The sequence below is a fragment of the Idiotropiscis lumnitzeri genome, chromosome 2, assembly GCF_059441095.1.
Source record: "Idiotropiscis lumnitzeri isolate Australia: NSW breed Sydney's pygmy pipehorse chromosome 2, RoL_Ilum_1.0, whole genome shotgun sequence".
In the NCBI taxonomy this organism is placed as follows: Eukaryota; Metazoa; Chordata; class Actinopteri; order Syngnathiformes; family Syngnathidae; genus Idiotropiscis; species Idiotropiscis lumnitzeri.
The window spans coordinates 34,335,284-34,362,463 of record NC_142392.1 but is presented as its reverse complement, the minus strand read 5'-3'; the positions used below and the strand labels follow the sequence as shown (position 1 = coordinate 34,362,463).

At 42.5% G+C, this 27,180-nt stretch overlaps 1 protein-coding gene and 1 pseudogene across 1 annotated transcript; one reads left to right on the top strand and one right to left on the bottom strand.

The window, feature by feature from the left end:
- Positions 1-1,592: 1,592 nt before the first annotated feature.
- Positions 1,593-9,417, bottom strand: LOC148342380 (uncharacterized; annotated as a pseudogene).
- A 10,227-nt stretch (positions 9,418-19,644) lies between these two features.
- LOC148342379 (uncharacterized) lies at positions 19,645-26,239 on the top strand. Its single transcript, XM_088288542.1, has 3 exons — positions 19,645-20,062; positions 21,504-21,797; positions 26,166-26,239. Exons 1-3 carry the CDS (start codon positions 19,939-19,941, stop codon positions 26,237-26,239), a joined length of 492 nt encoding a protein of 163 aa, XP_088144668.1. The 5' UTR covers positions 19,645-19,938.
- Positions 26,240-27,180: the final 941 nt, after the last annotated feature.

The following is a 27,180-nucleotide window of genomic DNA, read 5'->3' as shown; positions in this document are numbered from 1 at the left end:
GCACGTCCTGCGTCCGCCTCAAGCTCATGTCCCGGCGGAGCACGTCCTGCGCCCGCCTCAAGTCCATGTTCAGGCGGAGCACTCCCTCCGTCCGTCCCAAGTTCACGTCCCGGCGGAGCACGTCCTGCGTCCGCCTCAAGCTCATGTCCCGGCGGAGCACGTCCTGCGTCCGTCTCAAGGTCAAGTCCACGTTCAGGCGGAGCACTCCCTGCATCCGTCCCAAGTTCACGTCCCGGCGGAGCACGTCCTGCGTCCGTCTCAAGGTCAAGTCCACGTTCAGGCGGAGCACACCCTGCATCCGTCCCAAGTTCACGTCCCGGCGGAGCACGTCCTGCGTCCGTCTCAAGGTCAAGTCCACGTTCAGGCGGAGCACTCCCTGCATCCGTCCCAAGTTCACGTCCCGGCGGAGCACGTCCTGCGTCCGTCTCAAGGTCAAGTCCACGTTCAGGCGGAGCACTCCCTGCATCCATCCCAAGTTCACGTCCCGGCGGAGCACGTCCTGCGTCCGTCTCAAGGTCAAGTCCACGTTCAGGCGGAGCACTCCCTGCATCCGTCCCAAGTTCACGTCCCGGCGTAGCACTACCTGCATCCGTCCCAAGTTCACGTCCCGGCGTAGCACGTCCTGCGTCCGCCTCAAGCTCATGTCCCGGCGGAGCACGTCCTGCGCCCGTCCCAAGTCCTTGTTCTGGCAGAGCACGTCCCGCAGCCGCCTCAGGTCTTTGATCCGACGGCGCTCGTCCTGCACCCGTCGCAAGTTCCTGCCTCGACGGCGGTTAACAATTCCCTGCCGTCCCAAGTCACGTTCGCGACGGCGTCCAAAGGACCGCCGTCGTTTCCCGCCTCTGTCTCGGCGGTCGTCGACGACGCGCCGCCGCCCTTCGTCTCTGCCTCGGCGACGTCTGATGAACCGTCGCCGCCTCCCGCCTCTGTCTCGGCGACGTCCGATGATCCGCCACTGCTCCCGGTTCCTGCCTCGGCGGTGGACGACGACCAACCGCCGCTCCACGTTCCTGTCTCGGCGGGGCTCGACGACCAGTCGCCGCTCCACGTTCCTGTCTCGGCGGGGCTCGACGACCAGTCGCCGCTCCACGTTCCTGTCTCGGCGGGGCTCGACGACCAGCCGCCGCTCCACGTTCCCGTCTCGGCGGGGTTCGACGACCAGCCGCCGCTCCACGTTCCTGTCTGGGCGGGGTTCGACGACCAGCCGCCGCTCCAAGTACCTGCCTCGACGGCGCTCGACGACCTACCGCCGCGTCTCGTCCCTGCTCCGGCGGCGTCCGGCGATCCACCGCGTCTCGTCCCCGTCTCGGCGGCGTCCGACGACCAGCCGCCGCTCCACGTTCCTGTCTCGGCGGTGCTCAACGACCAGCCGCCGCTCCACGTTCCTGTCTCGGCGGGGTTCGACAACCAGCCGCCGCTCCACGTTCCTGTCTCGGCGGGGTTCGACAACCAGCCGCCGCCCCAAGTGCCTGCCTCGACGGCGGTCAACGACCCACCGCCGCGTCTCGTCCCTGCTCCGGCGGCGTCCGGCGATCCACCGTGTCTCGTCTCCGTCTCGGCGGCGGTGTCCAACGTCCTACCGTCGCTCCAAGTTACTGCCTCGGTTGCGCCCACCTCAACGCCGGCCCAAGCCCCGTCCTCTGCTGCACCCAGCGTTGCGCCGCCGCCTCTCGTCTCAGCCCCGTCGGCGGACTCCTTTTGGCGTTCGGGTCGCCCCGGACGTCCGCCTGAATGGCCACAATGGGACGTGCTGGTCTGGCCGCCCGCACGCCCTCCTGAAGGGCCGCGAAAGGACTTGCTGGTCTGGCCTCCCGGACACCCGCCAGACCGGTCCCGAACACGGGTGGTGGTCCCACCTCCCGACCCCTTCCGCCCACCCTCGTTTTTGGACTTTGTTCTTTGGGTTGTTGTTTTTTTTCTTTTGGCTTTATTTGGGACGTCTGGAATCCGTCCCTTGAGGGGGGGGTACTGTCATGACCCGTGTCGGGCATGTCAGTGTGTTTGTTGTTATTTTCTTCCCTCCTTCGTGCCATGTGCTTTTCTGTTATTGTTTTGTCAGCTGTGTAGGGGCGTTTCCCTCTCAGCCGTCTCATCCTCACCAGCCACGCACCTGTTCCCTGTCAACCATCACGCACCTGATTCCCATCTGCTCCCCTGATTACTCGGACTATTTAAGCTTCCCAGACCAACTACTGAGCGTCGGGTCATTGCCACACTTTCCGGACTTCCACGACCACGTTTGTTCCTGTCAAGCTCATGCTCTTGTTCACGTCCTCGTTCCCGTTCCCGTTACGTCCCTCAGCGTTTTGCCCCGGCTTCTGTTCCTCGTCCTCCTTTTCTGTTAGTCACGTTTTGGTTGCCCTTGATACCTAGCACCCTGCCACGTTGTTTGTTTCATTTAATAAATTCCCTTCACGTTACCCACCTCTTGGCCTCCTCGCCTTTTGGGTCCACCTCCTCCTCGCTGTAAGGCGAGCCCCCCGACATGAATTAAAGAAAATTTAGTTCACTGAGTTCAAATATCTAACTGTCTCGAGATTATAAATTAAGCCCTGAGCTAACGCTCCAATTTTTACAGTTTTTTGGCAAATCTTTAAAGCAAACCAAATGAAATAGTAACCATTTATGATAAATAAAAATCCCAAACCTAGAATTACGCAGATACCAAATTAAACCATTTTTTACGGGAAGAATAGGTGCTCTCCAAGATGTAGACAGCTCCAAGACCGCTGCAGTCTTCACCTCCTATTGTCTCCCGAATGCCTCCCTCCACCTCCAGGCTGTGCCAACTCTGATTCTGTCAACTGGGCGAGGGTGTAGAGACAATAAAACAATTGAGGGAGCTGTGGAGCAGAGCCCAAAATCAGTCGGGCCCCGTGTCCACAACCCCTCCGGCAGAGACGCACACAGAACTACCTCTCCCGAGTGACCCGCTTCGTGAAATTTTGAAATTTAGTCACGTTCCCAAAACCGAAGAATTTGTAGTGGGTGCTGAAGTATGATACCCTGTTAGTGACGCAGAGTATTCAACATTCGTAATAGACGTCTGAACCCAGCCAACCGCCTCGACACACCGCTTTACCATGGGGCCTAGATCTTTAGTATGAAGACGCGCATCAATAGTCAATGTGATTTGTGGCTCAGCGAAAGTAAACAATTCATACCATTTCTGCTGCTCAGGGACAAGGCACGCATGCGAGGCAACGCCGGTAGACATAACACATATATAATCCTAATGCAAGATGAACTCCTGACTAAATTTGGATGAATGCATTTTGAGAAACCAAATCATGTGTGCGATCATATGTACAGTGTACAAGGTACTGGGTCAATTGGTGAATGGGTGGAGGTTGGATCAGGAACAGGGCATACCCACCGCGGGAGGATGGAGAACCAGGTTTCAGAGCTGCCCTCAGATGTTTCAGTTCAGCCAGTGGAATGGAGGAGAGCACCACATATGCGCCGCGGCCCCCTGTCATGGAATGGGGTACCAGCGGGTTGGTGTCAAGAGTGCGTTGGGAGTGGGTAACGGTGGCGCCCCCTGCGCTGGTTGAGCTCTGGGCGACAGGAATGGCACAGGACCAGAGGATGGCACATTCCAGAAAGTGGCTCGGCTTGGACAGCTCATCACCCAGTGACCCCGCAGCAAGAGCACACCCCACCCACAGAGAGAACTGGACGAGTGGCACTTGCAAGCGAGAACGGGTAAATTACCTCTTGTCATGATCCGCGTCGGGCATGACCGGGGTTTTGTCATTGTTTTCGTCTGCATGCGCTTTTGTTATTGTTTTTGTCACCTCCCTGCCATGTGCACTTTGTTTTTGTTTTGATCTGCTGAGTAGGGGCGTTTCCCCTCAGCACCTCGCCCTCACCAACCACGCACCTGTTCCCCGTCAGCTCACACACCTGATGCCCATCCGCACTCCTAATGACTGGACTATATAAACACCTCATCCCAACAACTCAGTGTCGGAACATTGCCCCTGCTACGCCTGCCCTATGCAATTCCTGCCGCACTTTCCGGACTTCCACGACCACGGTTGTTCCTGTCAAGTTCATGCTCTTGTTCACGTCCTCGTTCCCGTCACGCCCCTCAGCGTTTTGCCCCCGGCTTATGTTCCTCGTCTTCCTTTTCTGTTAGTCACGTTTTGGTTGCGTCCTTGTTATTTTTCATCCTGCCACGTTTGTTTGTCCACGCCCCGTTGTTTGTCCTCGTTAGATTTATTTAATAAACTCCCTTAGTTTACCCTTCTCCTGCTTCCTCGCTCTTTGGGTCCACCCACCTCTTCGCCGAACGGCGAAACCTGACACTTTTTTTCTTCCTTCTGCTCAACACGTTCATGCTTTATGTGCATAATTTTCTTTTCCATTTTACAAGTTGGACAACTAAAATGACCGTATTTTCGCAGTCATAAGGCGCACTTTAAAGTCGCAATTTTTTTCCGAAACAAACAAAGCGCCTTGTCAGGCGATACGCTCATTAAATGGACAAAGTATCACTCACGACCATCAGCTCTTGTCATCAACGGGCTGTTGCGAGTGCATGTTAGCACATCCTGCTGGGCAAAGAGTGAGTTGTCCATGCTTACAATTGACCGTGACTAATACACTATATTCTTTCTTTTTTTAAACCACAATGGCCGAAGGAGGGAAAAGCGTGGATTTAATTTCAGATCCACTTGCAAGGACATTTTCAAGTCGGACCTTTCAAGAGAAGCTATATCGTCCAACACTCACTCAATGGTGCGTAAGTGTGTTTCTGGATATTATTTGTCCAGCCGTGGTGTCATAAATGATGATATTTTGATGTGGATTCATTCAAGTAGGACGAAGTAGGAATTCCCTGAAGGCTCAGGTGTGAAATGCACTGAAGTAACTTAAAAAGTAAAAGTAAAAAAATTATGATTGTTTAAGAATGTGCAAGAAAGAACTCAATCTGATCGAAATTTTGTGCTTTGACAAATGTTGAAAATAATGATATTTTCCAGGAGGTATTTATTTCTTTGTTGTTTATTCTTTCAATTCTATACTTATTTCAATATTTGAGTATTATTTTTCTTTCAATATGTAGTATATTTTGTCTTTGAAGTGTGGGTCCTTGCTGCCTTCAGGAGAGGCAGCCGACCGAGCAAGGCTGGATTGGTGATGGAAAAGAACAAAAGAAAGAAGAAAGATTTTATTCTCGTCACATGCTGATGTCAAAAGAAGTCTCCCCAAAAACGTGCGAGCCCCCTCTCAGACATTCCCTTCTTATAGGGAATGCCCAAATAGGACATGAATATCTAATTTTCCCTTGTTGCATATGCATTCCCATCACGCTAGTCTTCGGGATTTCCCTCCAAAAGTCCCCCAGAGGGAGAGCAGATGCGTCTCCCCGTTGATACGACCAGTCTACTCGTGACCACCTTAAATTACTTCCATACCCTGGAAGGTCACTGACCTGGCGAGAGAATTGCCCCCACCATAAACAATGCTCAGGCCTATTTTCTCTCAGGGCAGTATCTGGTTACATCGGAACTTCAGAACCAAGACTGGTCACTTCTGTGAGCTCCAGTCCCTTCATAGTTTCATAAAGAGAATTACTTCCCATATCTATATTAGGCCATTTAAAAATACACAACTTTTTTTTTAATTCATTTCAATGTATATTTAAGCTTGCTTATGTAATACTACAATATTTTTTCAATTATTTTAATGTGAAATTATATCAATATTAATTTTAACCTTTTTATTTCACACTTGAATATTTCTTAACATATTTGTTCATTTGAATATGTATGCAATTTAAATTATTCCATCCATCCAGCCATTTTCTGCCGCTCATCCAGGGTCGGGTTATTGAATTAATTTAATATGTAAGTATTTTTTATAATTCAATATTTATTTCAAGGACTCTTCTCAATTAGTTCAATATTTATAAAATGTTTCTATATTTATTAATTGCATTAAGTCTGTATGCCGTTGCCAATTTTACATTTTAATATTTCCCGATTTCATTATATAAGCAATCCAAAGTATAAAAAATATAATAGAGCATGAACAAAAATATTTGGTATATTTTACAAAATTATATTTTTTCCGAAGTGAGATTCTGCTTAGCAATTCACCCCAAACACTTGATAGAGCTCAACCTAGAAAGAGGTTTTAGCAAGTCAGATATTTATTCAGAAAGAGAAATATTAAATTTATGTGAGGGGATATTTGAAGAGTTTGAGTTTTGTTCAATGGACCATACATATACGAGCCAGCCAAACACAACGAGAAAACCAGCGCTGACTTCAGTTGCCATCAGATTGCCAACTCCTGACATACCAAAACCTTGAAGAGAAACTGAGACTATTTGCGTTTCTCTTTCTGGTTCTTTTTTTAGTTCCAACTTCGAGATCTGTTTTTCACCTTTTCACACAACGTAATGAAGGCCAGTTGAGCAAGTGGAACACGTGATTTTATTGATGATTGTGGAAGGCAATGATTTCATAAGCACAGTTTCTTCTCACACCTTTTCCATTAAGTACGATTAAAAAGACAACTGAAAAGCATAATGTTAACAAATGTTGTTCTAGGCAAAGGAAATTAATTTCATTTATAATGTTTGATATGAAAACAAAAAAAACGATCATCATCACTCAGACACAATGGTTCTTCTGGCACTGATCACATTGGCTTTAAGTCAATAAAAGAGCTTTGAAAAATTAAATTTTTCATATTTTATTCAAAATCAAAATTTACATCTTACCACAAAGAGTCAGTTCCTTCAGTTTTTTTTGTCTTTTTTTAAGCTTCACGGATCGCATCAATTCTCGCCAGCACAATCGTGTCTCTCAGCTTCCGGTTTCGTGTCAAATTTTTTAGAACAAACGCTGCCACTGAATGGCTTGTCTCCATTGTGTGTTCTTGTGTGGCATCGTAAACTTGACCTTACAGAGAAGCCTTTGCCACAAACTGAGCAAGAAAAAGGTTTTTCTCCAGTGTGTGTTCTTGTGTGACAAGTTAAATTTGACTTTACAGAGAAGCGTCTTCCACAAACTGAGCAGGAAAAAGGTTTTTCTCCACTGTGCGTTCTTGTGTGGATTGTTAAACTTGAATTTTTAGAGAAGCTTTTACCACAAACTGAGCAAGAAAAAGGGTTTTCTCCACTGTGTGTTCTTGTGTGACAAGTTAAATTTGACTTTTCAGAGAAGCGTCTACCACAAACTGAGCAGGAAAAAGGTTTTTCTCCACTGTGCGTTCTTGTGTGGATTGTTAAACTTGAATTTTGAGAGAAGATTTTACCACAAACTGAGCAAGTAAAAGGTTTTTCTCCAGTGTGTGTTCTTGCGTGTTCTGTTAAATTTGACTTTTGAGAGAAGCATTTTCCACAAACTGAGCAAGAAAAAGGGTTTTCTCCACTATGTATTCTTGTGTGACTTGTTAAAGTTGACTTAAAAGAGAAGATTTTGCCACAAACTGAGCAAGAAAAAGGTTTTTCTTCACTATGTGTTGCTGTGTGTTTTCTTAAATTAGACTTTCCAGAGAAGCTTTTGCCACAAACTGAGCAGGAAAAAGGGTTTTCTCCAGTGTGTGTTGTTGTGTGGATTGTTAAATGATAATTTTGGGAGAAACTCTTGCCACAAACTGAGCAAGAAAAAGGTTTTTCTCCAGTGTGTGTTCTTGTGTGACAAGTTAAATTTGACTTTACAGAGAAGCGTCCACAAACTGAGCAGGTAAAAGGTTTTTCTCCACTGTGCGTTCTTGTGTGTCTTCTTAAACTTGAATTTTTAGAGAAGCTTTGACCACAAACTGAGCAAGAAAAAGGGTTTTCTCCAGTGTGTGTTCTTGTGTGACAAGTTAAATTTGACTTTTCAGAGAAGCGTCTACCACAAACTGAGCAGGAAAAAGGTTTTTCTCCACTGTGCGTTCTTGTGTGGATTGTTAAACTTGAATTTTGAGAGAAGCTTTTACCACAAACTGAGCAAGTAAAAGGTTTTTCTCCAGTGTGTGTTCTTGCGTGTTCTGTTAAATTTGCCTTTTGAGAGAAGCATTTTCCACAAACTGAGCAAGAAAAAGGTTTTTCTCCACTATGTATTCTTGTGTGACTTGTTAAATTTCACTTAAAAGAGAAGCTTTTGCCACAAACTGAGCAAGAAAAAGGTTTTTCTCCACTATGTGTTGCTGTGTGTTTTCTTAAATTAGACTTTCCAGAGAAGCTTTTGCCACAAACTGAGCAGGAAAAAGGGTTTTCTCCAGTGTGTGTTGTTGTGTGGATTGTTAAATGGGAATTTTGTGAGAAACTCTTGCCACAAACCGAGCAAGAAAAAGGTTTTTCTCCAGTGTGTGTTCTTGTGTGACAAGTTAAATTTGACTTTACAGAGAAGCGTCTTCCACAAACTGAGCAGGAAAAAGGTTTTTCTCCACTGTGCATTCTTGTGTGGATTGTTAAACTTGAATTTTGAGAGAAGCTTTTACCACAAACTGAGCAAGAAAAAGGGTTTTCTCCAGTGTGTGTTCTTGTGTGACAAGTTAAATTTGACTTTTCAGAGAAGCGTCTACCACAAACTGAGCAGGAAAAAGGTTTTTCTCCACTGTGCTTTCTTGTGTGGATTTTTAAACTTGAATTTTGAGAGAAGCTTTTACCACAAACTGAGCAAGTAAAAGGTTTTTCTCCAGTGTGTGTTCTTGCGTGCTCTATTAAATTTGCCTTTTGAGAGAAGCATTTTCCACAAACTGAGCAGGAAAAAGGGTTTTTCGCCACTATGTATTCTTGTGTGACTTGTTAAATTTGACTTAAAAGAGAAGCTTTTGCCACAAACTGAGCAAGAAAAAGGTTTTTCTCCACTGTGCGTTCTTGTGTGGATTGTTAAATAAAACTTTCGAGAGAAGCTTTTGCCACAAACTGAGCAGGAAAAAGGTTTTTCACCACTGTGTGTTTTTCTGTGCCCTTTTAAAGACAGCTTTGAAGTGAATGAGTCAGTGTGACATGCCCTTTCACCTTTGGCTTGCCCATCATCATCATCATCATCATTAGTATCATCATGCTCATGAGCGTCTGATAATGTGTCCTCATTATGTGCTTGTGATGGCCCCCAGTGGTCTTCATCACCTTCTGTTGTCACGTGATGACTTGATCTGCTGCTTGTAGGCTCCGCCCCTCTCTTGTCCTCACTCTCATCCTTGTTTTCATCGTCAGTCTTTATAGGGAGAACGTTCACTGGTGACTTGTTGATCTGCTCCCCCTCCTCCTCCTTTTTGATGTGAGTCAAGTCTGGCTCCTCTTTCACAGAACGGAGACCGTTTTCACTGACGTCTGGAGAAAGACAAATTTGGTTTGGTCAAGTCAAACCTCAGGCGGCGACTTTGTCTTATTTTCTACCGTGCTATCTTGACTTGTGCCTGCCGCATACGGAGCAATGCGTGCGACCTCAACTTGGACTCGACCATGGGGGCATTTCACAAAATTACGTCCTACGATGTAAACCTCCTTTTAGCAGCACAACAGTGATAAACGAGCATTTAAAAAGGAAGCACGCTGCGGCTGATGCCCGATTTCATTCCTGACATAGTCACAGACGTTTCTGGAATATGTATTCTAATTCAACTAAGATGCACCAAAATATTTTTTTCGAGTTCACTGAATTATTTTGGAACTGCAATGATGCTTAACAGCCATAGGGTGTCAGTAATGAGTAACAAAGTAACACAAGACCTCCCACTGATACATCATCATTGTCATTTGCATAAATTATCAAGAACTTTGAGTTGCGGGGAGATGCAAACCACCTGGGCCACAGGAACTTTATTACCAGGAACTAAATGTTCCTGGACTTGTTTGTAGAAAAGGGGGTTGTGACGGTCTCCCTTTTTAAGCCCATAGTAAGCCAAAGATGCAGATGCATTCCAATGTGCATTCTTGTGTGGATTGTAAAACTTGAATTTTGAGACAAGCTTTTACCACAAACTGAGCAAGAAAAAGGGTTTTCTTGCCCATTATCATCATCATTGTCATGAGCGTCTGATAATGTGTCCTCACTGTGTGCTTGTGATGGCCCCCAGTGGTCTTCATCACCTTTTGTTTTCACGTGATGACTTGAACTGCTGCTTGGAGGCTCCGCCCCTCTCTTGTCCTCACTCTCATCCTTGTTTTCATCTTCAGTCTTTATCGGGAGAACGTTCACTGATGACTTGTTGATCTCCTCCTCCTCCTCCTCCTTTTTGATGTGAGTCAAGTCTGGCTCCTCTTTCACAGAACGGAGATCGTTTTCACAGACGTCTGCATGACACAAAAAGACAAATTTGGTTTGGTCAAGTCAAACGTCGTGCGTCGACTTTGTCTTATATTGTTTCTACCGTGCTACCTTGACTTGTGCCTGCCGCACACGGAGCAATGCGTGCGACCCCGATTTGGACCGGACCATGGGGGCATTTCACAAAGTTACGTCCTACGATGTAAACCTCCCTATCGCAGCACAACTGTGATAAACGAGCATTTAAAAAGGAAGCACGTGTTGGCTGATGCCCGATTTCATTCCTGACATAGTCACAGACGTTTCTGGAAGCGAGCTGAAGTAAGCACACACAGGCTATTGTGTGCGTCTGATGGAACACCTGTTGTGGGACCCCAACATATTGATGCAGACCACTGGGGGCCATCGCAACATAATGTCATTGATAGAATAGGAATCCTTCAAGTGAAATATGTTTACAAGTTTTTCATTTTGCATTTAGAGATAGTTTCATCGTCGGTACTTTTTGCTTCCATTATAATCTGTATACCTAAAAGAATTAAAGGGGCCCTGGTAGGGCTGGACGATATGACCTAAAATCAATATCGCGATTAATTGAGCAATTTTACCTCGATAACGATAAATTCCCCGTGGACTAAAATCAAAATAAATGCAGGAAATGCGTACTGACTGTTTTTTTTATTGACCAACTGGTACACATTACTTTCAATGAAAAATAAATGTCCAAAAATCCTTTGTATAAACATTCGAAATAGCTTGCTTTGCATGACTTGAACAATGTCACAAAGAAAAAGGGTACCTCTTGCAAAATATTTTTCTGCAATTAGCTTGCGCCAAGATGCTGTCATGGTGCAAATAATGCCAAACAAAAAAATGGTAAATAAAATGAAAGAAAATGTCAATGCAAGACAAATAAACAAGTGTGCATCATCGGGGAAAATGTGCCGTCTCGAGTACTCTGGTGCGCAGTCGCCACTTGTCATCTATGTAATGCACAGTTAGGCTCAATCAGGGATCCATGTTGCGACCCGACCACAAGTCAGATGAGGATGCAAAATGCTTGACATGTCTAAGCTTCCGGCCCGATGTTGTCCATATCGGGAAATACGGCTTTCATGAAGCGTTTAAATCCTGTGCGCTCCTCTGTAACTAGAGGAGCTTTATCTTTAGCTATGTGCTAGGCTATCGCGTCCACCTCTGAGACGTTCTCTCGTATGGTGTCGCCTCCGTTAATGGGCTGTTGTCACTTGTCGAACCTTGCTTCTCACTTTGAACTTTCAGCACAGCATGGTTGTGTTGTGGGTGGTGAAAAAGCTTCTGGATGTGATTCGCCAGCTTCGACAGCGACGTCTGTTTTCTTTCTCGATCAGGCGGGTGGAGTCACGTGACTAGAGGCGCTGTAGCGGTTTTAAAGGGGCATGAACATTGCCGCAGACAGAAAAGGCTTTTCTTTTTTTTTTTAAACACTGAATTTACCGACATGGGCAAAATGATTTCGGTCATAGTAATAAATTCCGGTAACGGTAAATTTTCGGTTTATCGCCCAGCCCTAGGCCCTGGCATCATAGTCGCTATTTATTGCATGATTTATGTTTGTGTTTTGTTTGTTTTTTTTTCCCAAACTGACATTTCGCCTGCTAGTACGTTCCAACATTCCCCCTTTTTTTTTTTTATAAAATTTTTGTTTCTAAATAAATTTTAAAACAAAATTACGTGTGAAGAATCAAAATCCCTACACATAAATTAAGCAACAATACTTTCGCTCTGACTTTCATGTTGACATATTTGAATAATGAATGTATATTTTAAAGTTATCCAATATGTATTAAAATTAGACTAAGATACGCCATAATATTATAAGAGTTCCCTGAATTATTTTGTAACTGCAATGATGCTTAACAGCCAAAGGGTGTCAGTAATGAGTAACAAAGTAACAAAAGACCTCCCACTGTTAAGTCATCATTGTCATTTGGATAAATTACCAGGAACTACGAGTTGTGGGGGAGATGCAAACCACCTGGGCCACAGGAACTTTATTACCAGGAACAAAATTTTCCTGGACTTGTTGGAAGAAAAGGGGATTTTGACGTTCTCCCTTTTTAAGCCCATCGTAAGCCAAAGATGCAGATGCATTCCTTGCAGCATGCGCTTGTTCACTGATGAGATCCGTGCAACCCTGGATGGATGCATTCAATGTATTTTAAATGTTTTGATGGGGTGAAACTACGCACACGTGCACAAAACAGTGCAGGGCCACCCGAGGTTCATTGACTCTCACCCGACGAAGCCAGTACAAAGTTAATAAATAAGACTAATACGTACTTGATTTAAAAAAAATAATAATATTTTATCCACTAAAATTGATCAACCGCCATTGATGTTTTCGCCGCAGTGTGCACATTTTGTAGAGTCAGGCAGAATTCCTTCCGGAAGGAATTGCTTGAACAAGATATAAAAACCAGAAATTTGAAAATGTAAAATAATCAGTTCAAATTTTATACTGGGAAAACATGGAGTTCACCCCCCACTATTGGTTATTCTTTGGCATTTATTTTCTGCACTGATTTTATTTGGCATAAACAAATGTTTAGAAAACCGACAAGTAAAAGGCAATATTTAAAAATAAAACGGCAATAACCTTGAACGCATTTCCCCAAACAACTTAATGTTGTGATGCATATTTTTAACAATAGAAAGTCGTTCTTGACAAAGCAAATGAGAGTAAGACGTGTACAAACCTGCTTTGTGTGGCACAACACGAGGCTGGTTGCAAACTTCGTCCAGCAGTTGAAGATGTTGCTCGTTCTCTTCTTTTATTCCAGAAAGTTCATCTTTGTACTTGGGTGTCGTTCTTTCACTCATTTTCAAATGATAACTACAAAAAATCCGCACTTGATCTCTGCTTGGCGATGAGTTATGTGCCTCTTTTTGTTAGCGGCTAGCTAGCTAACAAGCTAAGCAAACTACGCCGAAAAGCATCAACGCGCGAAGATGAGGTTATCGGGACACAAAGACTTAATGAATTATGTCGTAGTCCTTGAGAGTAGCACTGGACATCCTTTGATAAAATTACAGTCAGTTCCACACTAAATCAGAAGAATTTAGCGGTGGGCGTTTTTGTTCCGGTGTGGACGAGTCGGTGGATGTGGTCGAGGTCCTGCGAAAGCTGCGCGCTTGCTAATGACGTCATGCTTTAAGCGCGTATTTTTCAAATATCTTTCTTTGCCTCTGTGTTTGTTTTTACCCCTGGCTGTTCTATTTTAATATATATTTTATATAATGTTTTAAATCGGTTGATAAAAAAAATCACAAAATAACTAAATTAACGCCACATTGGCGAGTCAGCCCCCACGTCACTTCCGCCGATGCCTCGAGAAGCCGCTGCTGCAACAGCTCTGGGACGTTTACGTTTCTCCTACCGAATTTGCAACAATGCTGTGGTTCACTCGTACGGAAGAGGATTAGGGCCATGAATGAGAAAAAAAAAAGATTGGAAGGATTCTGACTTTAATCTCAGAATTCTGACTTTATTCTCAGAATTCTTACTTTAATCTCAGAATTCTGACTTTAAAGTGAGAATTCTGACTTTAATCTCAGAATTCTGACTTTAAAGTGAGAATTCTGACTTTAATCAATTCTGAGAATAAAGTCAGAATTCTGAGATTAATCAATTCTGAGAATAAAGTCAGAATTCTGAGATTAAAGTCAGAATTCTCACTTTAAAGTCAGAATTCTGAGATTAAAGTCAGAATTCTGAGAATAAAGTCAGAATTCTGAGATTAAAGTCAGAATTCTCACTTTAAAGTCAGAATTCTGAGATTAAAGTCAGAATTCTCACTTTAAAGTCAGAATTCTGAGATTAAAGTCAGAATTCTGAGAATAAAGTCAGAATTCTGAGATTAAAGTCAGAATTCTCACTTTAAAGTCAGAATTCTGAGATTAAAGTCAGAATTCTGAGAATAAAGTCAGAATTCTGAGATTAAAGTCAGAATTATGAGAATAAAGTCAGAATTCTGAGATTAAAGTCAGAATTCTGAGAATAAAGTCAGAATTCTGAGATTAAAGTCAGAATTCTGAGAATAAAGTCAGAATTCTGAGATTAAAGTCAGAATTCTGAGAATAAAGTCAGAATTCTGAGATTAAAGTCAGAATTCTCACTTTAAAGTCAGAATTCTGAGATTAAAGTCAGAATTCTCACTTTAAAGTCAGAATTCTGAGATTAAAGTCAGAATTCTGAGAATAAAGTCAGAATTCTGAGATTAAAGTCAGAATTCTCACTTTAAAGTCAGAATTCTGAGATTAAAGTCAGAATTCTGAGAATAAAGTCAGAATTCTGAGATTAAAGTCAGAATTCTGAGAATAAAGTCAGAATTCTGAGATTAAAGTCAGAATTCTGAGAATAAAGTCAGAATTCTGAGATTAAAGTCAGAATTCTCACTTTAAAGTCAGAATTCTGAGATTAAAGTCAGAATTCTGAGAATAAAGTCAGAATTCTGAGATTAAAGTTAGAATCCTTCCAATCTTTTTTTTTTCTCATTCATGGCCCTAATCCTCTTCCGTAAAATGTAATTGTGATTTTCAATAAAATATGATGAAATTTAATTTTGCAAAGCTCTTTTATTGAGATCAGTGCCAGAAGAACCACTGTCTGAGTGGTGATGATTTTTTTGTGTGTTTACTTCAAACATGTAAATAAAATTTATTGCTTTTGCCTGGTACAACATTTTTTAACATTATGCTTTTCAGATGTCTTTTTAATCGCATTTAATGGAAAAGGTGTGAGAAGAAACAGTGCTTATGAAATCGGTGCCTTCCACAATCATCAATAAAATGACTTGTTCCACTTGCTCAACTCGCCTTCATTACGCTGTGAAAAGGTGAAAAACAGAACTCGAAGTTGAACTATAAAAAGAACCAGAAAGAGAAACGCAAATAGTCTCAGTTTCTCTCAAAGGTTTTGGAATGTCAGGACTTGGCAACTTGATGGCGACTGGAGTCAGCGCTGGTTTTCTCGCTGTGTTTGGCTGGCTCGTATATGAATGGTCCATTGAACAAAACTCAAACTCTTCAAATATCCCCTCACATACATTTAATATTTCACTTTCTGAATAAATTTCTGACTGGCTAAATACACTTTCTAGGTTGAGCTCTATCAAGCGTTTGGGGTTTGTTGCTAAGCAGAATCTCACTTCAGAAAAACTATAATGTAAAAAATACTTAGGTATTAAATTAATTCAATAACCCGACCCCGGACGAGCGGCAGAAAATGGCTGGATGGATGGAATAATTTAAATTGCATACATATTCAAATGAACAAATATGTTCAGAAATATTCAAGAGTGAAATAAGGTTTAAATTGATATTGATATAATTTAACATTAAAATAATTGAATAAATATTGTAGTATTATATAAGCAAGCTTAAATATACATTTAAATAAATTTTAAAAAAGTCATGTATTTTTAAATGGCCTTATATAGATATGGGAAGTTCAAAGAAGTGACCAGTCTTGGTTCTGAAGTTCCGATGTAACCAGATACTGCCCTGAGAGAAAATAGGCCTGAGCATTGTTTATGGTGGGGGCAATTCTCTCGCCAGGTCAGTGACCTTCCAGGGTGTGACAGTAATTTAAGGTGGTCACGAGTAGACTGGTCGTACCAACGGGGAGACGCATCTGCTCTCCCTCTGGGGGACTTTTGGAGGGAAATCCCGAAGACTAGCAGGATGGGAATGCATATGCAACAAGGGAAAATTAGAAATTCATGTCCTATTTGGGCATTCCCTATAAGAAGGGAATGTCTGAGAGGGGGCTTGCACGTTTTTGGGGAGACTTCTTTTGACATCAGCATGTGACGAGAATAAAATCTTTCTTCTTTCTTTTGTTCTTTTCCATCACCAATCCAGCCTTGCTCGGCTGCCTCTCCGGAAGGCAGCTAGGACCCACACTTCAAAGACAAAATATACGACATATTGAAAGAAAAACAATACTCAAATATTGAAATAAGTATAGAATTGAATGAATAAACAACAAAGAAATAAATACCTCCTGTAAAATATCATTTATCAACATTTGTCAAAGCACAACATTTCGATCAGATTGAGTTCTTTCTTGCACATTCTTAAACAATCGTAATTTTTTTACTTTTACTTTTTAAGTTACTTCAGTGCATTTCACACCTGAGCCTTCAGGGAATTCCTACTTTGTTCGACTTGAATGAATCCGCATCAAAATACCATCATTTATGACACCACGGCTGGACAAATAATATCCAGAAACACACTTACGCACCACTGAGTGAGTGTTGGACGATATAGCTTCTCTTGAAAGGTCCGACTTGAAAATGTCCTTGCAAGTGGATCTGCAATAAAAATCACACTTTTCCCTCCTTCGGCCATTGTGGTTCAAAAAAAGCAAGAATATATTTTAGATTTTCGAACGGCCGCCAATTACGACTTTTGGGTGTGTCGATTCGGCATCGCGCTGCCCCCTCACGAGTGAGTATCCAATCACAAAACGCGTTCCTCACCCTCAGCATAAGGCCAGCGAAAAGGCTCACTGTAACCAACTCGTGATCTGATTGGCTGTCGCAACCGTCTAACAAGGCCGTGAAATTGAAAACCGACAACAATCAGCCAATAAAAACAAAGGGATGTTGTAGGCTAAAAGTGACAGCAAAGGGAAGACAACACAAATTAACGTTCACAATTGTGCCAAGTGGACTGGAGTCAATCCTTGGAGACAAGACATCTGAAGATCTTGGATTGGTGAAAAGAATTTACCAAATCAACAGCAAGGATGTCAATAAGAACAACAAAGTGTTGAAGAGTGAAGGTAGTAAGAGTATAGGGAACAAGTACTTTTCTGTCTTCAAAGGACAAGGGACGCTACCTTACACTTACAAAATACAGCTCAAGGAAGATGCTAAACCTGTAGTACATGCCCCGAGAAGAGTTCCAGCCCCTCTCAAAGAGAGATTAAAAAAGGAACTGAGCAGAATGACACCGATCGGAGTCATAGAGAAAGTGGAAGAACCCACCGACTGGGTAAATTCCATCACGTGTGTTAAAAAGAGGAACTTCCCAGAGTTACGTGTTTGCCTCGACCCCAAAGATCTGAATGAAAACATGATAAGAGAACATTATCAGATTCCCAAGCGTGAAGAAATCCTGAGTGACATGGCAGGTGCTAAGGACTTCAAATTAGATGCATCGCATGGATTTTGGCAGCTGAAGCTGGACACCGAAAGCAGCAGGTACACCACCTTCAACACACCATTTGGGCGTTTCTGTTTTCTGAGACTGCCATTTGGCATAAAATCTGCGCCTGAGATCTTTCACAGAGCTATGGAGTCAATCATAAAAGGTCTGGAAGGAACCCGTGTGTATATTGATGATTTGGTTGTTTGGGGAAACACGGAACAAGAACACAATGAGAGACTTGAGAAACTGCTACAAAGAGTTAAAATGAATGGACTTAAACTGAAACGAGAGAAATGTCTAATCTCGTTGCACACTTGAGTACAATGTCAATAAAGGGATGTCTGATTTCTGAAATGTCTGTTTGGAGTTACAGAATTGACATTCTTGGGAGACAAGCTCACGGCAGATGGAGTGGTGCCTGACAGGGCCAAAGTGCAAGCAATACTGGACATGCCAGCTCCAACCGAAAAAAAAGTGACTTCTGCGAGCAATGGGGATGATAAATTTCCTGGGCAAGTTCATTCCAAACCTCTCTTCATGTCAAAGTCCCTAAGTTTGCTGCTGCATCACAACGTAGTCTTTGAGTGGACAACAAAACATGACGAAGAATGGCAAGATCTAAAGAGAACTGTGACAGCTGAGCCAGTCCTTGCCTACTTTGATCCGTCAAAACCAACCAAAATTTCCACTGAAGCGTCGATGGGCGATGTGCCGTACTGCTGCAAAAGGCGAGAAACACATGTCAACCTGTAGCCTATGCATCCAGGTCAATGTCAGAGACTGAAAAACGCTATGCTCAGATCGAAAAGGAGTCACTGGGTCTAGTGTTTGGATTTGGCAAATTTCACACGTATGTTTATGGACTGCCCACGTTCATAGCAGAGACTGATCATAAGCCACTGATTAAAACTAGGAAGAAAAATCTCAATGACATGATGCCCAGAATTCAACGCATGATGATGATATTGCAGCGCTATGATTTTGAGCTAATATACACGCCTGAAAAATACATAGTGCTTGCTGATGCGTTATCCCGAGCGTCGCACCCTAACAGTGACATCAAGGACTGCGTTACGGCGGAGGAGGCTGAGGCTCACATTAACATGGTCACAGACGCGCTTCCTGCTACTGACGCTATGCTGTCAGTCTTGAACAAAGTGTCACAATGTATGAACAATGGATGGTCAAAAGGGAACTGCCCTCAGTTTTACCCGATGAGAGCGGAGTTGTGCATGGCGGACGGCCTCCTGCTGAGGACGGACGGGATTGTAGTTCCACAAGCTATGCCCAAGGACATGCTTCAGCGTCTTCACGAAGGACACCTGGGAGTGGAGAAATGTAAGAGAAGAGCACGAGAAGCCATCTACTGGCCGGGCATTAACAAAGACATAGAAGAAATGATTTAAAAATGCCAAGTTTGCCAAAAACATCAACACAAACAAGTCAAAGAGCCAATACTGGTAGCTGACCTTCCCACAACTCCCTGGCAGAAGGTAGGCACTGATTTGTTTCATATAAGAGAACATTATCAGATTCCCAAGCATGAAGAAGTCCTGAGTGACATGGCAGGTGCTAAGTATTTCAAATTAGATGCATCGCATGGATTTTGGTATTCATAAATGTGTTTGGTTTGCTTTTGTGAATAAAGATTTTACAAAAAACGTATGAGTAAATATTTATCATCTCATCAATATTTGCACAACAGAGTACTGAGTTTCGAGATCCTCACAATAATAATTCTCAAAATTATATTTCTTATCAATTTAGCTTAGTTAAGGGATATTTTATTGACAATCTAACATCACGAGACAAAGACAGAAAAAAAAATGGTGGTGGGGGGGAGCGAATCTTTTTCTTCTTGGTAGGGGCCGGCGTGAAATAATTGAGAGGCACTGCTAGTATATGCAGACATTATATTCATACAATCTTGCAGCCCGAGTGAACCGCAGCATCGGTCAGAGAATCGTAAACGTCCCACTGCAGGAGCAGCAGCGGCTTCTCGGGGCATAGGCGGAAGTGACGCGAGAGATGACTCACCAATGTGGCGTGAATTTAGTTATTTTGTTAATTTTTTTAATCAACCGAAATAAAATATTATTTAAAAAAATATATATATTAAAATAGAACAGCCAGGTGTAAAAACAAACACAGAAGCAAAGAAATATATTTGAAAAATACGCGCTTAAAGCATGACGTCATTAGCAAGCGCGCAGCTTCCGCAAGACACCGACCACATCCACCGATCCGTCCACACCGGAACAAAAACAGTCCACCGCTAAATTCTTCTGGTTTAGTGTGGAACTGACTGTAATTTTCTCACAGGATGTCCGTTGATATTCTAAAGGACTACGACATAATTCATTAAGTCTTTGTGTCCCAATAACCTCATCTTCGCTCGTTGATCCTTTTCGGCGTAGTTAGCTTAGCTTGTTAGCTAGCTAGCCGCTAACGAAAAGAGGCACATGACTCATCGCCAAGCAGAGGTCAAGTGCGGATTTTTTGGAATTATCATTTGAAAATGTGTGAAAAATCTACACCCCAGTACAAAGAGGAACTTTGTGGAATAAAAGAAGAGAACGAGCAACATCTTCAACTGCTGGGCGAAGTTTGCACCCAGCCTCGTGTTGTGCTACACAAAGCAGGTTTGTACACATCTTACTCTCATTTGCTTTGTAAAGAACGACTTTCTATCGTTAGAAATATGCATCACAACATTAAGTTGTTTGGGGAAATCGTTCAAGGTTATTAACGTTTTATTTTTAAATATTGCTTGTCGGTTTGCTGAACATTTGTTTTTGCCAAATGAAATCAGTGCAGAAAATAAATGCCAAAGAATAAGTAATATTGGGGGGTGAACTCCATATTTTTCCCAGTATAAAATTTGAACTCATTTAACATTTTACATTTTCTGGTTTTTATATCTTGTTCAAGCAATTCCTTACGGAAGGAATTCTGCCCGACTCTAAAAAATGTGCACACTGCGGCGATAACATCAATGGCGGTTGATCAATTTTAGTGGATAAAACACAAAATATTAAGTTTTTTAAAAAAAAAATCAAGTACGTATTGGTCTTATTTATGTATTTATTAACTTTGTACTGGCTTCGTCGGGTGAGAGTCAATGAACCTCCGGTGGCTCTGCACTGTTTTGTGCATATGTGCGTAGTTTCACCCCATCCAATCATTTAAAATACATTGAATGCATCCATCCAGGGTTGCACGGTTCTCATCAGTGAACAAGCGCATGCTGCAAGGAATGCAGCTGCATCTTTGTCTTACTATGGTCTCAAAAAGGCTGAAACTCACAACCCCCTTTTCTACCAACAAGTCCAGGAACATTTAGTTCCTGGTAATAAAGTTCCTGTGGCTCAGGTGGTTTGCATCTCCCCCACAACTCGTAGTTCCTGGTAATTTATCCAAATGACAATTATGATGTATTAGTGGGAGGTCTTGTGTTACTTTGTTACTCATTACTGACACCTTATGGCTGTTAAGCATCATTTAAAAAAACAAACAAACGTAAATCATGCAATAAATAGCCACTCTGATTCCAGGGCCCCTTTAATTCTTTTCGGGATCCAGATTATAATATAAGCAAAAAGTACCCACGATGAGACTATCTCTAAATGCAAAATGAAATTATTGTAAACATATTTCACTTGAAGGATTCCTATTTTATCAATGACATTATGTTGCGATGGCCCCCAGTGGTCTGCATCAATATGTTAGGGTCCCACAACAGGTGTTCCATCAGACGCACACGATAGCCTGTGTGTGCTAACTTCAGCTCGCTTCCAGAAACGTCTGTGACTATGTCCGGAATGAAATCCGGCATCAGCCGCAACGTGCTTCCTTTTTAAATGCCCGTTTATCACTGTTGTGCGGCTAACGGGAGGCTTACATCGTAGGACGTAATTTTGTGAAATGTCCCCATGGTCCGGTCAAAGTTGGGGTCGCACGCATTGCTCCGTGTGTGGCAGGCACAAGTCAAGGTATCACGGTAGAAATAATATAAGACAAAGTCGCCGCATGAGCTTTGACTTGTCAAAACCAAATGTGTGTTTGTCTTTTTGTGTCCTGCAGACGTCAGACAAAATGATCTCTGTTCTGTGAAAGAGGAGCCAGACTTGACTCACATCAAAAAGGAGGAGGAGGAGATCAACAAGTCACCAGTGAACGTTGTCCCTATAAAGACTGAAGATGAAAACGAGGATGAGAGTGAGGACAACAGAGGGGCGGAGCCTACAAGCAGCAGTTCAAGTCGTCACGTGACAAAAGAAGTTGATGAAGACCACTGGGGGCCATCACGAGCACATCATGAGGACACATTATCAGACGCTCATGACGACGATGATGATGATAATGGGCAAGCTAAAGGTGAAAGGGCATGTCACACTGACTCATTAACTTCAAAGCTGTCTTTAAAAGGGCACAGAAAAACACACTGTGGTGAAAAACCTTTTTCCTGCTCGGTTTGTGGCAAAAGCTTCTCTCGGAAGTCTCATTTAGTTAGGCACACAAGAACGCACAGTGGAGAAAAACCTTTTTCTTGCTCAGTTTGTGGGAAATGCTTCTCTCGAAAGTTTGATTTAACAATCCACACAAGAATTCACAGTGGAGAAAAACCTTTTTCCTGCTCAGTTTGTGGAAAATGCTTCTCTCGAAAGTTTGATTTCACAATCCACACAAGAATGCACAGTGGAGAAAAACCTTTTTCCTGCTCGGTTTGTGGCAAAAGCTTCTCTGTAAAGTCACATTTAACAAGGCACACAAGAACGCACAGTGGAGAATAACATTTTTCCTGCTCAGTTTGCGGAAAAGGTTTCTCTGACAAGTCTAATTTCACAAGCCACAGAAGAACACACAGTGGTGAAAAACCTTTTACTTGCTCGGTTTGTGGCAAAAGCTTCCTGCGTAAGTCGCATTTAACAATCCACGCAAGAACACACACTGGTGAAAAACCTTTTACTTGCTCTGTTTGTGGCAAAAGCTTCCTGCGTAAGTCGCATTTAACAATCCACGCAAGAACACACACTGGAGAAAAACCTTTTTCCTGCTCAGTTTGTGGAAAATGCTTCTCTCAAAAGGCAAGGTTCATAGCACACAAAAGAATACACAGTGGAGGAAAACCATTTTCTTGCTCGGTTTGTGGCAAAAGCTTCCTGCATAAGTCAACGTTTACAATCCACACAAGAACACACACTGGAGAAAAGCCTTTTTCCTGCTCAGTTTGTGGCAAAAGCTTTTCTCTAAAGTTCCGATTAACAGAGCATGCAAGAACACACACTGAAGAACCTCTTTCTTGCTCATTTTATGGTAAAATCTTCCCCCATAAGTCACATTTAACAGAACACACAAGAACACACAGTGGTGAAAGTCCTTTTTCCTGCTCAGTTTGCGGAAAAAGTTTCTCTCAAAAGGCAAGTTTAACAAGACACACAAGAACTCACAGTGGAGAAAAACCTTTTTCCTGCTCAGTTTGTGGAAAATGCTTCTCTGAAAAGTCAACGTTCACAAGACACACAAGAACACACAGTGGAGAAAAACCTTTTTCCTGCTCAGTATGTGGAAAATGCTTCTCTGAAAAGTCACATTTACGAAGTCACACAAGAACACACAGTGGAGATAAGCCATTCAGTTGCAGCGTTTGTGCTAAAAAATTCACCACTAAACAGCAGGCTGAGAGACACGATTGTGATGGCGAGAATATAGGGCTGGGCAATATGACCTAAAATCAATATTGCAATAAAATGATCAATTTTACCTCAATAACGATGAATCACGACAAATTTCCGCCCGTGGACCAAAATCAAAATAAATGCAGGAAATACATAATAACTGTTTTCTTTATTGACCAAGTGGTACACATTACTTTCAATGGAAAATAAAAGTACAAAAATCATGTGTATAAACATTCCAAATAGCTTGCTTTGCATGATTTGAACAATGTCACAAAGAACAGGTGAAAAAGGGTACCTCTCACAAAATCTTTTTCTGCAAATAGATTGTGCCAAGATGCTGTAATGCCATGTGCAAAGGCGCTAGTCGCCTGTCAACAAAATGCTAAATAAAATGAAAAAAAAAATGTCAATGGAATGCCAATGCCAAATAAAAAAAGTGTACTTCATCAGGAAAATGCGCCGTCTCGAGTACTCTGGTGCGCAGTTGCCACTTGTCGTCAATGTCATGCACAGTCGGGCTCAAACAGGGGTCCATGTCGCGTCTCGACCACAAGTCGGATGAGGATGCAAAATGCTTGTCATGTCTGCGCTCCTGTCCCGATGTTGTCCATATTGGGAAGTGCGGTTTGCGACAAATATTTTCGTACCTCTTGTCGACAACTTTCATGAGGCGTTTAAATCCTGTGCGCTCCACTGTAACTAGAGCAGCTTTAGCTTTCGAGCTATGTGCTCGGCCATCGCGTCCACCACTGAGACGTTCTCTCGTATGGTGTCGCCTCCGTTATGGGCTGTTGTCACTTGTCCAACCTTGCTTCTCACTTTGAACTTTTAGCGTAAGCTCCAAGTCAACAGCATGGTTGTGTTGTGGGTGGTGAAAAAGAAAAGGTTGGACGCGCTGTTTCGGATGCTTACGATGTACTTGGTAGTTCGTGTTCTTTTGCTCAAACATCGTCTTTGTGGAACCCAAAACATTTCCAAACGACAGATGTCCAATTTCTTTTCGGGACAAGCGCGACAGGAACAACTTCAACTAACGTTACTTCGCGTGTCAGCCGCTTCTGGATTTGAATCGCCAGCAACGACCGACCGGGTCGTCAGTTTTCTTTCTAGTTCAGCTGGGTGGAGTCACGTGACTAAAAAGACTTTTCTTTTTTTTTTTTAAACACTGAATTTTCCGACATGGGCAAAATGATTGTATTAAATTTCAGGAACAGTAAATTTTCGGTTTATCGTCCAGCCCTACGAGAATAGCAGCGATCCTTGAAGCTTAAAAAAAAGGACAAAAAAAACCTGATGGAACCCGACTCTTTGTGGTAAGATGTAAATGTGATTTTGAATAAAATATGATAAATTTAATTTTGCAAACTTTTTTATTGACATTAAGCCAATGTGATCAGTGCCAGAATAACCTATATGTCTGAGTGATGATTATTTTTTTGGTGATTTTACATCAAGATGTAAATAAAATTAATTGCCTTTGCCGAGAACATTTGTTAACGTTATGCTTTTCAGTTGTCTTTTAAATCGTACCTAATGGAAAAAGTGTGAGAAGAAACGGTGCTTATGAAATCGTTGCCTTCCACAATCATCAATAAAATGACTTGTTCCACTTGCTCAACTGGCCTTCATTATGCTGTGTGAAAAGTTGAAAAACTGAACTAAAAGTTGAACTATAAAAAGAACAAGACAGAAAAACGCAAGTGGTCTCCGTTTCTCTCAAAGTAGGGCTGGGCGATATGACCTAAAATCAATATCGCGATAAATTGGGCAATTTTACCTCGATAACGATAAATGCACGATAAATTCCCCCTGAGGACCAAAATCAAAATAAATGCAGAAAATGCATATTAACTGCTTTTTTTTATTGACCAACTGGTACACATTACTTTCAATGAAAAATAGAAGTACAAAAATCATTTGAATAAACATTCAAAATAGCTTGCTTTGCATGACTTGAACAATGTCACAAAGAACAGGAAAAAAAGGGTACCTCTCACAAAATCTTTTCCTGCAAATAGATTGTGCCGAGATGGTGTAATGCCATTTGCAAATGCTTAGATTTGTGTAAAGGTATCTTGTAAACAATATAAATAATGCCATGTGCAAAGGCACTAGTCGCCTGTAAACAAAATGCTAAATAAAATGAAAAAAAAAAAATCAATGGAATGCCAGTGCCAAACAAACGCGTGTGCTTCATCAGTAAAATGTGCCGTCTCGAGTACTCCGGTGCGCAGTCGCCACTTGTCGTCTATGTACTGCACATTTCAGGCTCAAACAGGGATGCATGTTGCGACTCGACCACAAGTCGGATGTGGATGCAAAATGCTCGACATGTCTCCGCTCCCGTCCCGATGTTGTCCATATCGGGAAGTGCTGTTTGCGGCAAATATTTTCGTACCTCTTGTCGGCTACGTTCCTGAGGCGTTTAAATCCTGTGCGCTCCACTGTAACTTCAGGAGCTCTATCTTTAGCTATGTGCTAGGCTATCCCGTCCACCACTGAGACGTTCTCTCGTATGGTTTCGCCTCCGTTAGTGGGCTGTTGTCACTTGTCCAACCTTGCTTCTCACTTTGAACTTTTAGCACAAGCTCCAAGTCAACAGCATGGTTGCGTTGTGGGTGGTGAAAAAGAAAAGGTTGGACGCGCTGTTTCAGGTGCTTACGACGCACTTTGTAGTTCATGTTCTTTTGCGCAAACATCGTCTTTATGGAACCCAAAACATTTCCAAACGACAGATGTCGAATTTCTTTTTGGGACAAGCGCGACAAGACCAATTTCAACTAACGTTACTTCGTCTGCAGCCGTGTCAGCCGCTTCTGAATTTGAATCGCCAGCTACGAACGCGTCTTGTGTTTACATTCTTCTACAGCGCCTGAGTCACGTGACTACATGCGCTGGAGCAGACTTAAAGAGGCATGAACATTGCCGCAGACAGAAAAGACTTTCCTTTTTCATTTTTTTTTTTAGACACCGAATTTACCGACATGGGCAAAATGATGTCGGTCATTCTAATAAATTTCGGTAACGGTAAATTTTCGGTTAATCGCCCAGCCCTATCTCAAAGGTTTTGGAATGTCAGGAGTTGGCAACTTGATGGCGAGTGGAGTCAGCGTTTATTTGTCACCACGGAGGAGATGATCCGCATCACACAGTTCGTTGCTGCTGCTGTCTGAATTGGACCCGGGTGGCCACCCGCCAGCGTCCCTGAATTTCACCAGCGGATCTTCAGCTATCCCACGTCTGACCCCAGATTGTTGTGGAATTTTCAGCAGTGAGGGAAGATCAATGAGATAGTCTGGAAAATAAATTGTCTTTTGGGTCAGTCTGCAGAGTGATCTCAATGGGAGAAGTGCATGGGAAGATACTGATGCACACAGGAAGATGATTTATTTGACAGGAACTTTGTAATCTTAAAACAAAAAGATCCTTTTTCTGCGTTGAGCCTACTCATCAGTCAAGGTCGTGTTGTTTTGGCTTCACAAAGAATCCTCGAGTACGAGATGTGAAAGTCACTTTCTTCAAAAGCAGGTGGCCACAATAAATAACAAAAACCTTACTTGCAAAATCATTTTCCAGAACATTAAGATTGAACAAAAAAGTGACACGAATATTTAAAAAGTAACGACAGTAATGATTAAACATTGAATACTAAATTATTACTAAAACAGTTCAATGAATCTAGAAATAAATAATCACCGTAGTTTAATGAAAACTGAAACGAATAATGAAATATTTAAGTTGGTTAAGTTATAAACACTGAAATAATTTTTTAACACTAACATTTAGATAATAAAACAGTGACGTATTTTAATTTAAAATTCGCAACCACGTCGCTGGCAAAAAAAAACCTGTCAGAAGGCAAAGGTGCAAACATGTTGACATAAAGTATCAATTTATCATGTCAACTGTTAATCATAGGGAAATACATTTGGAATACTGTCCAACCGACGACATGGTGGCATGTTTTAACAAAACCGGCAACAAACGTTAAATTCAAGACAGCTGTCAAATTAATATTTGGGAACTAAAATGTTTGTTCATATGCATACAGTTCAAATCGTACGTTTTTCCAATGTTTA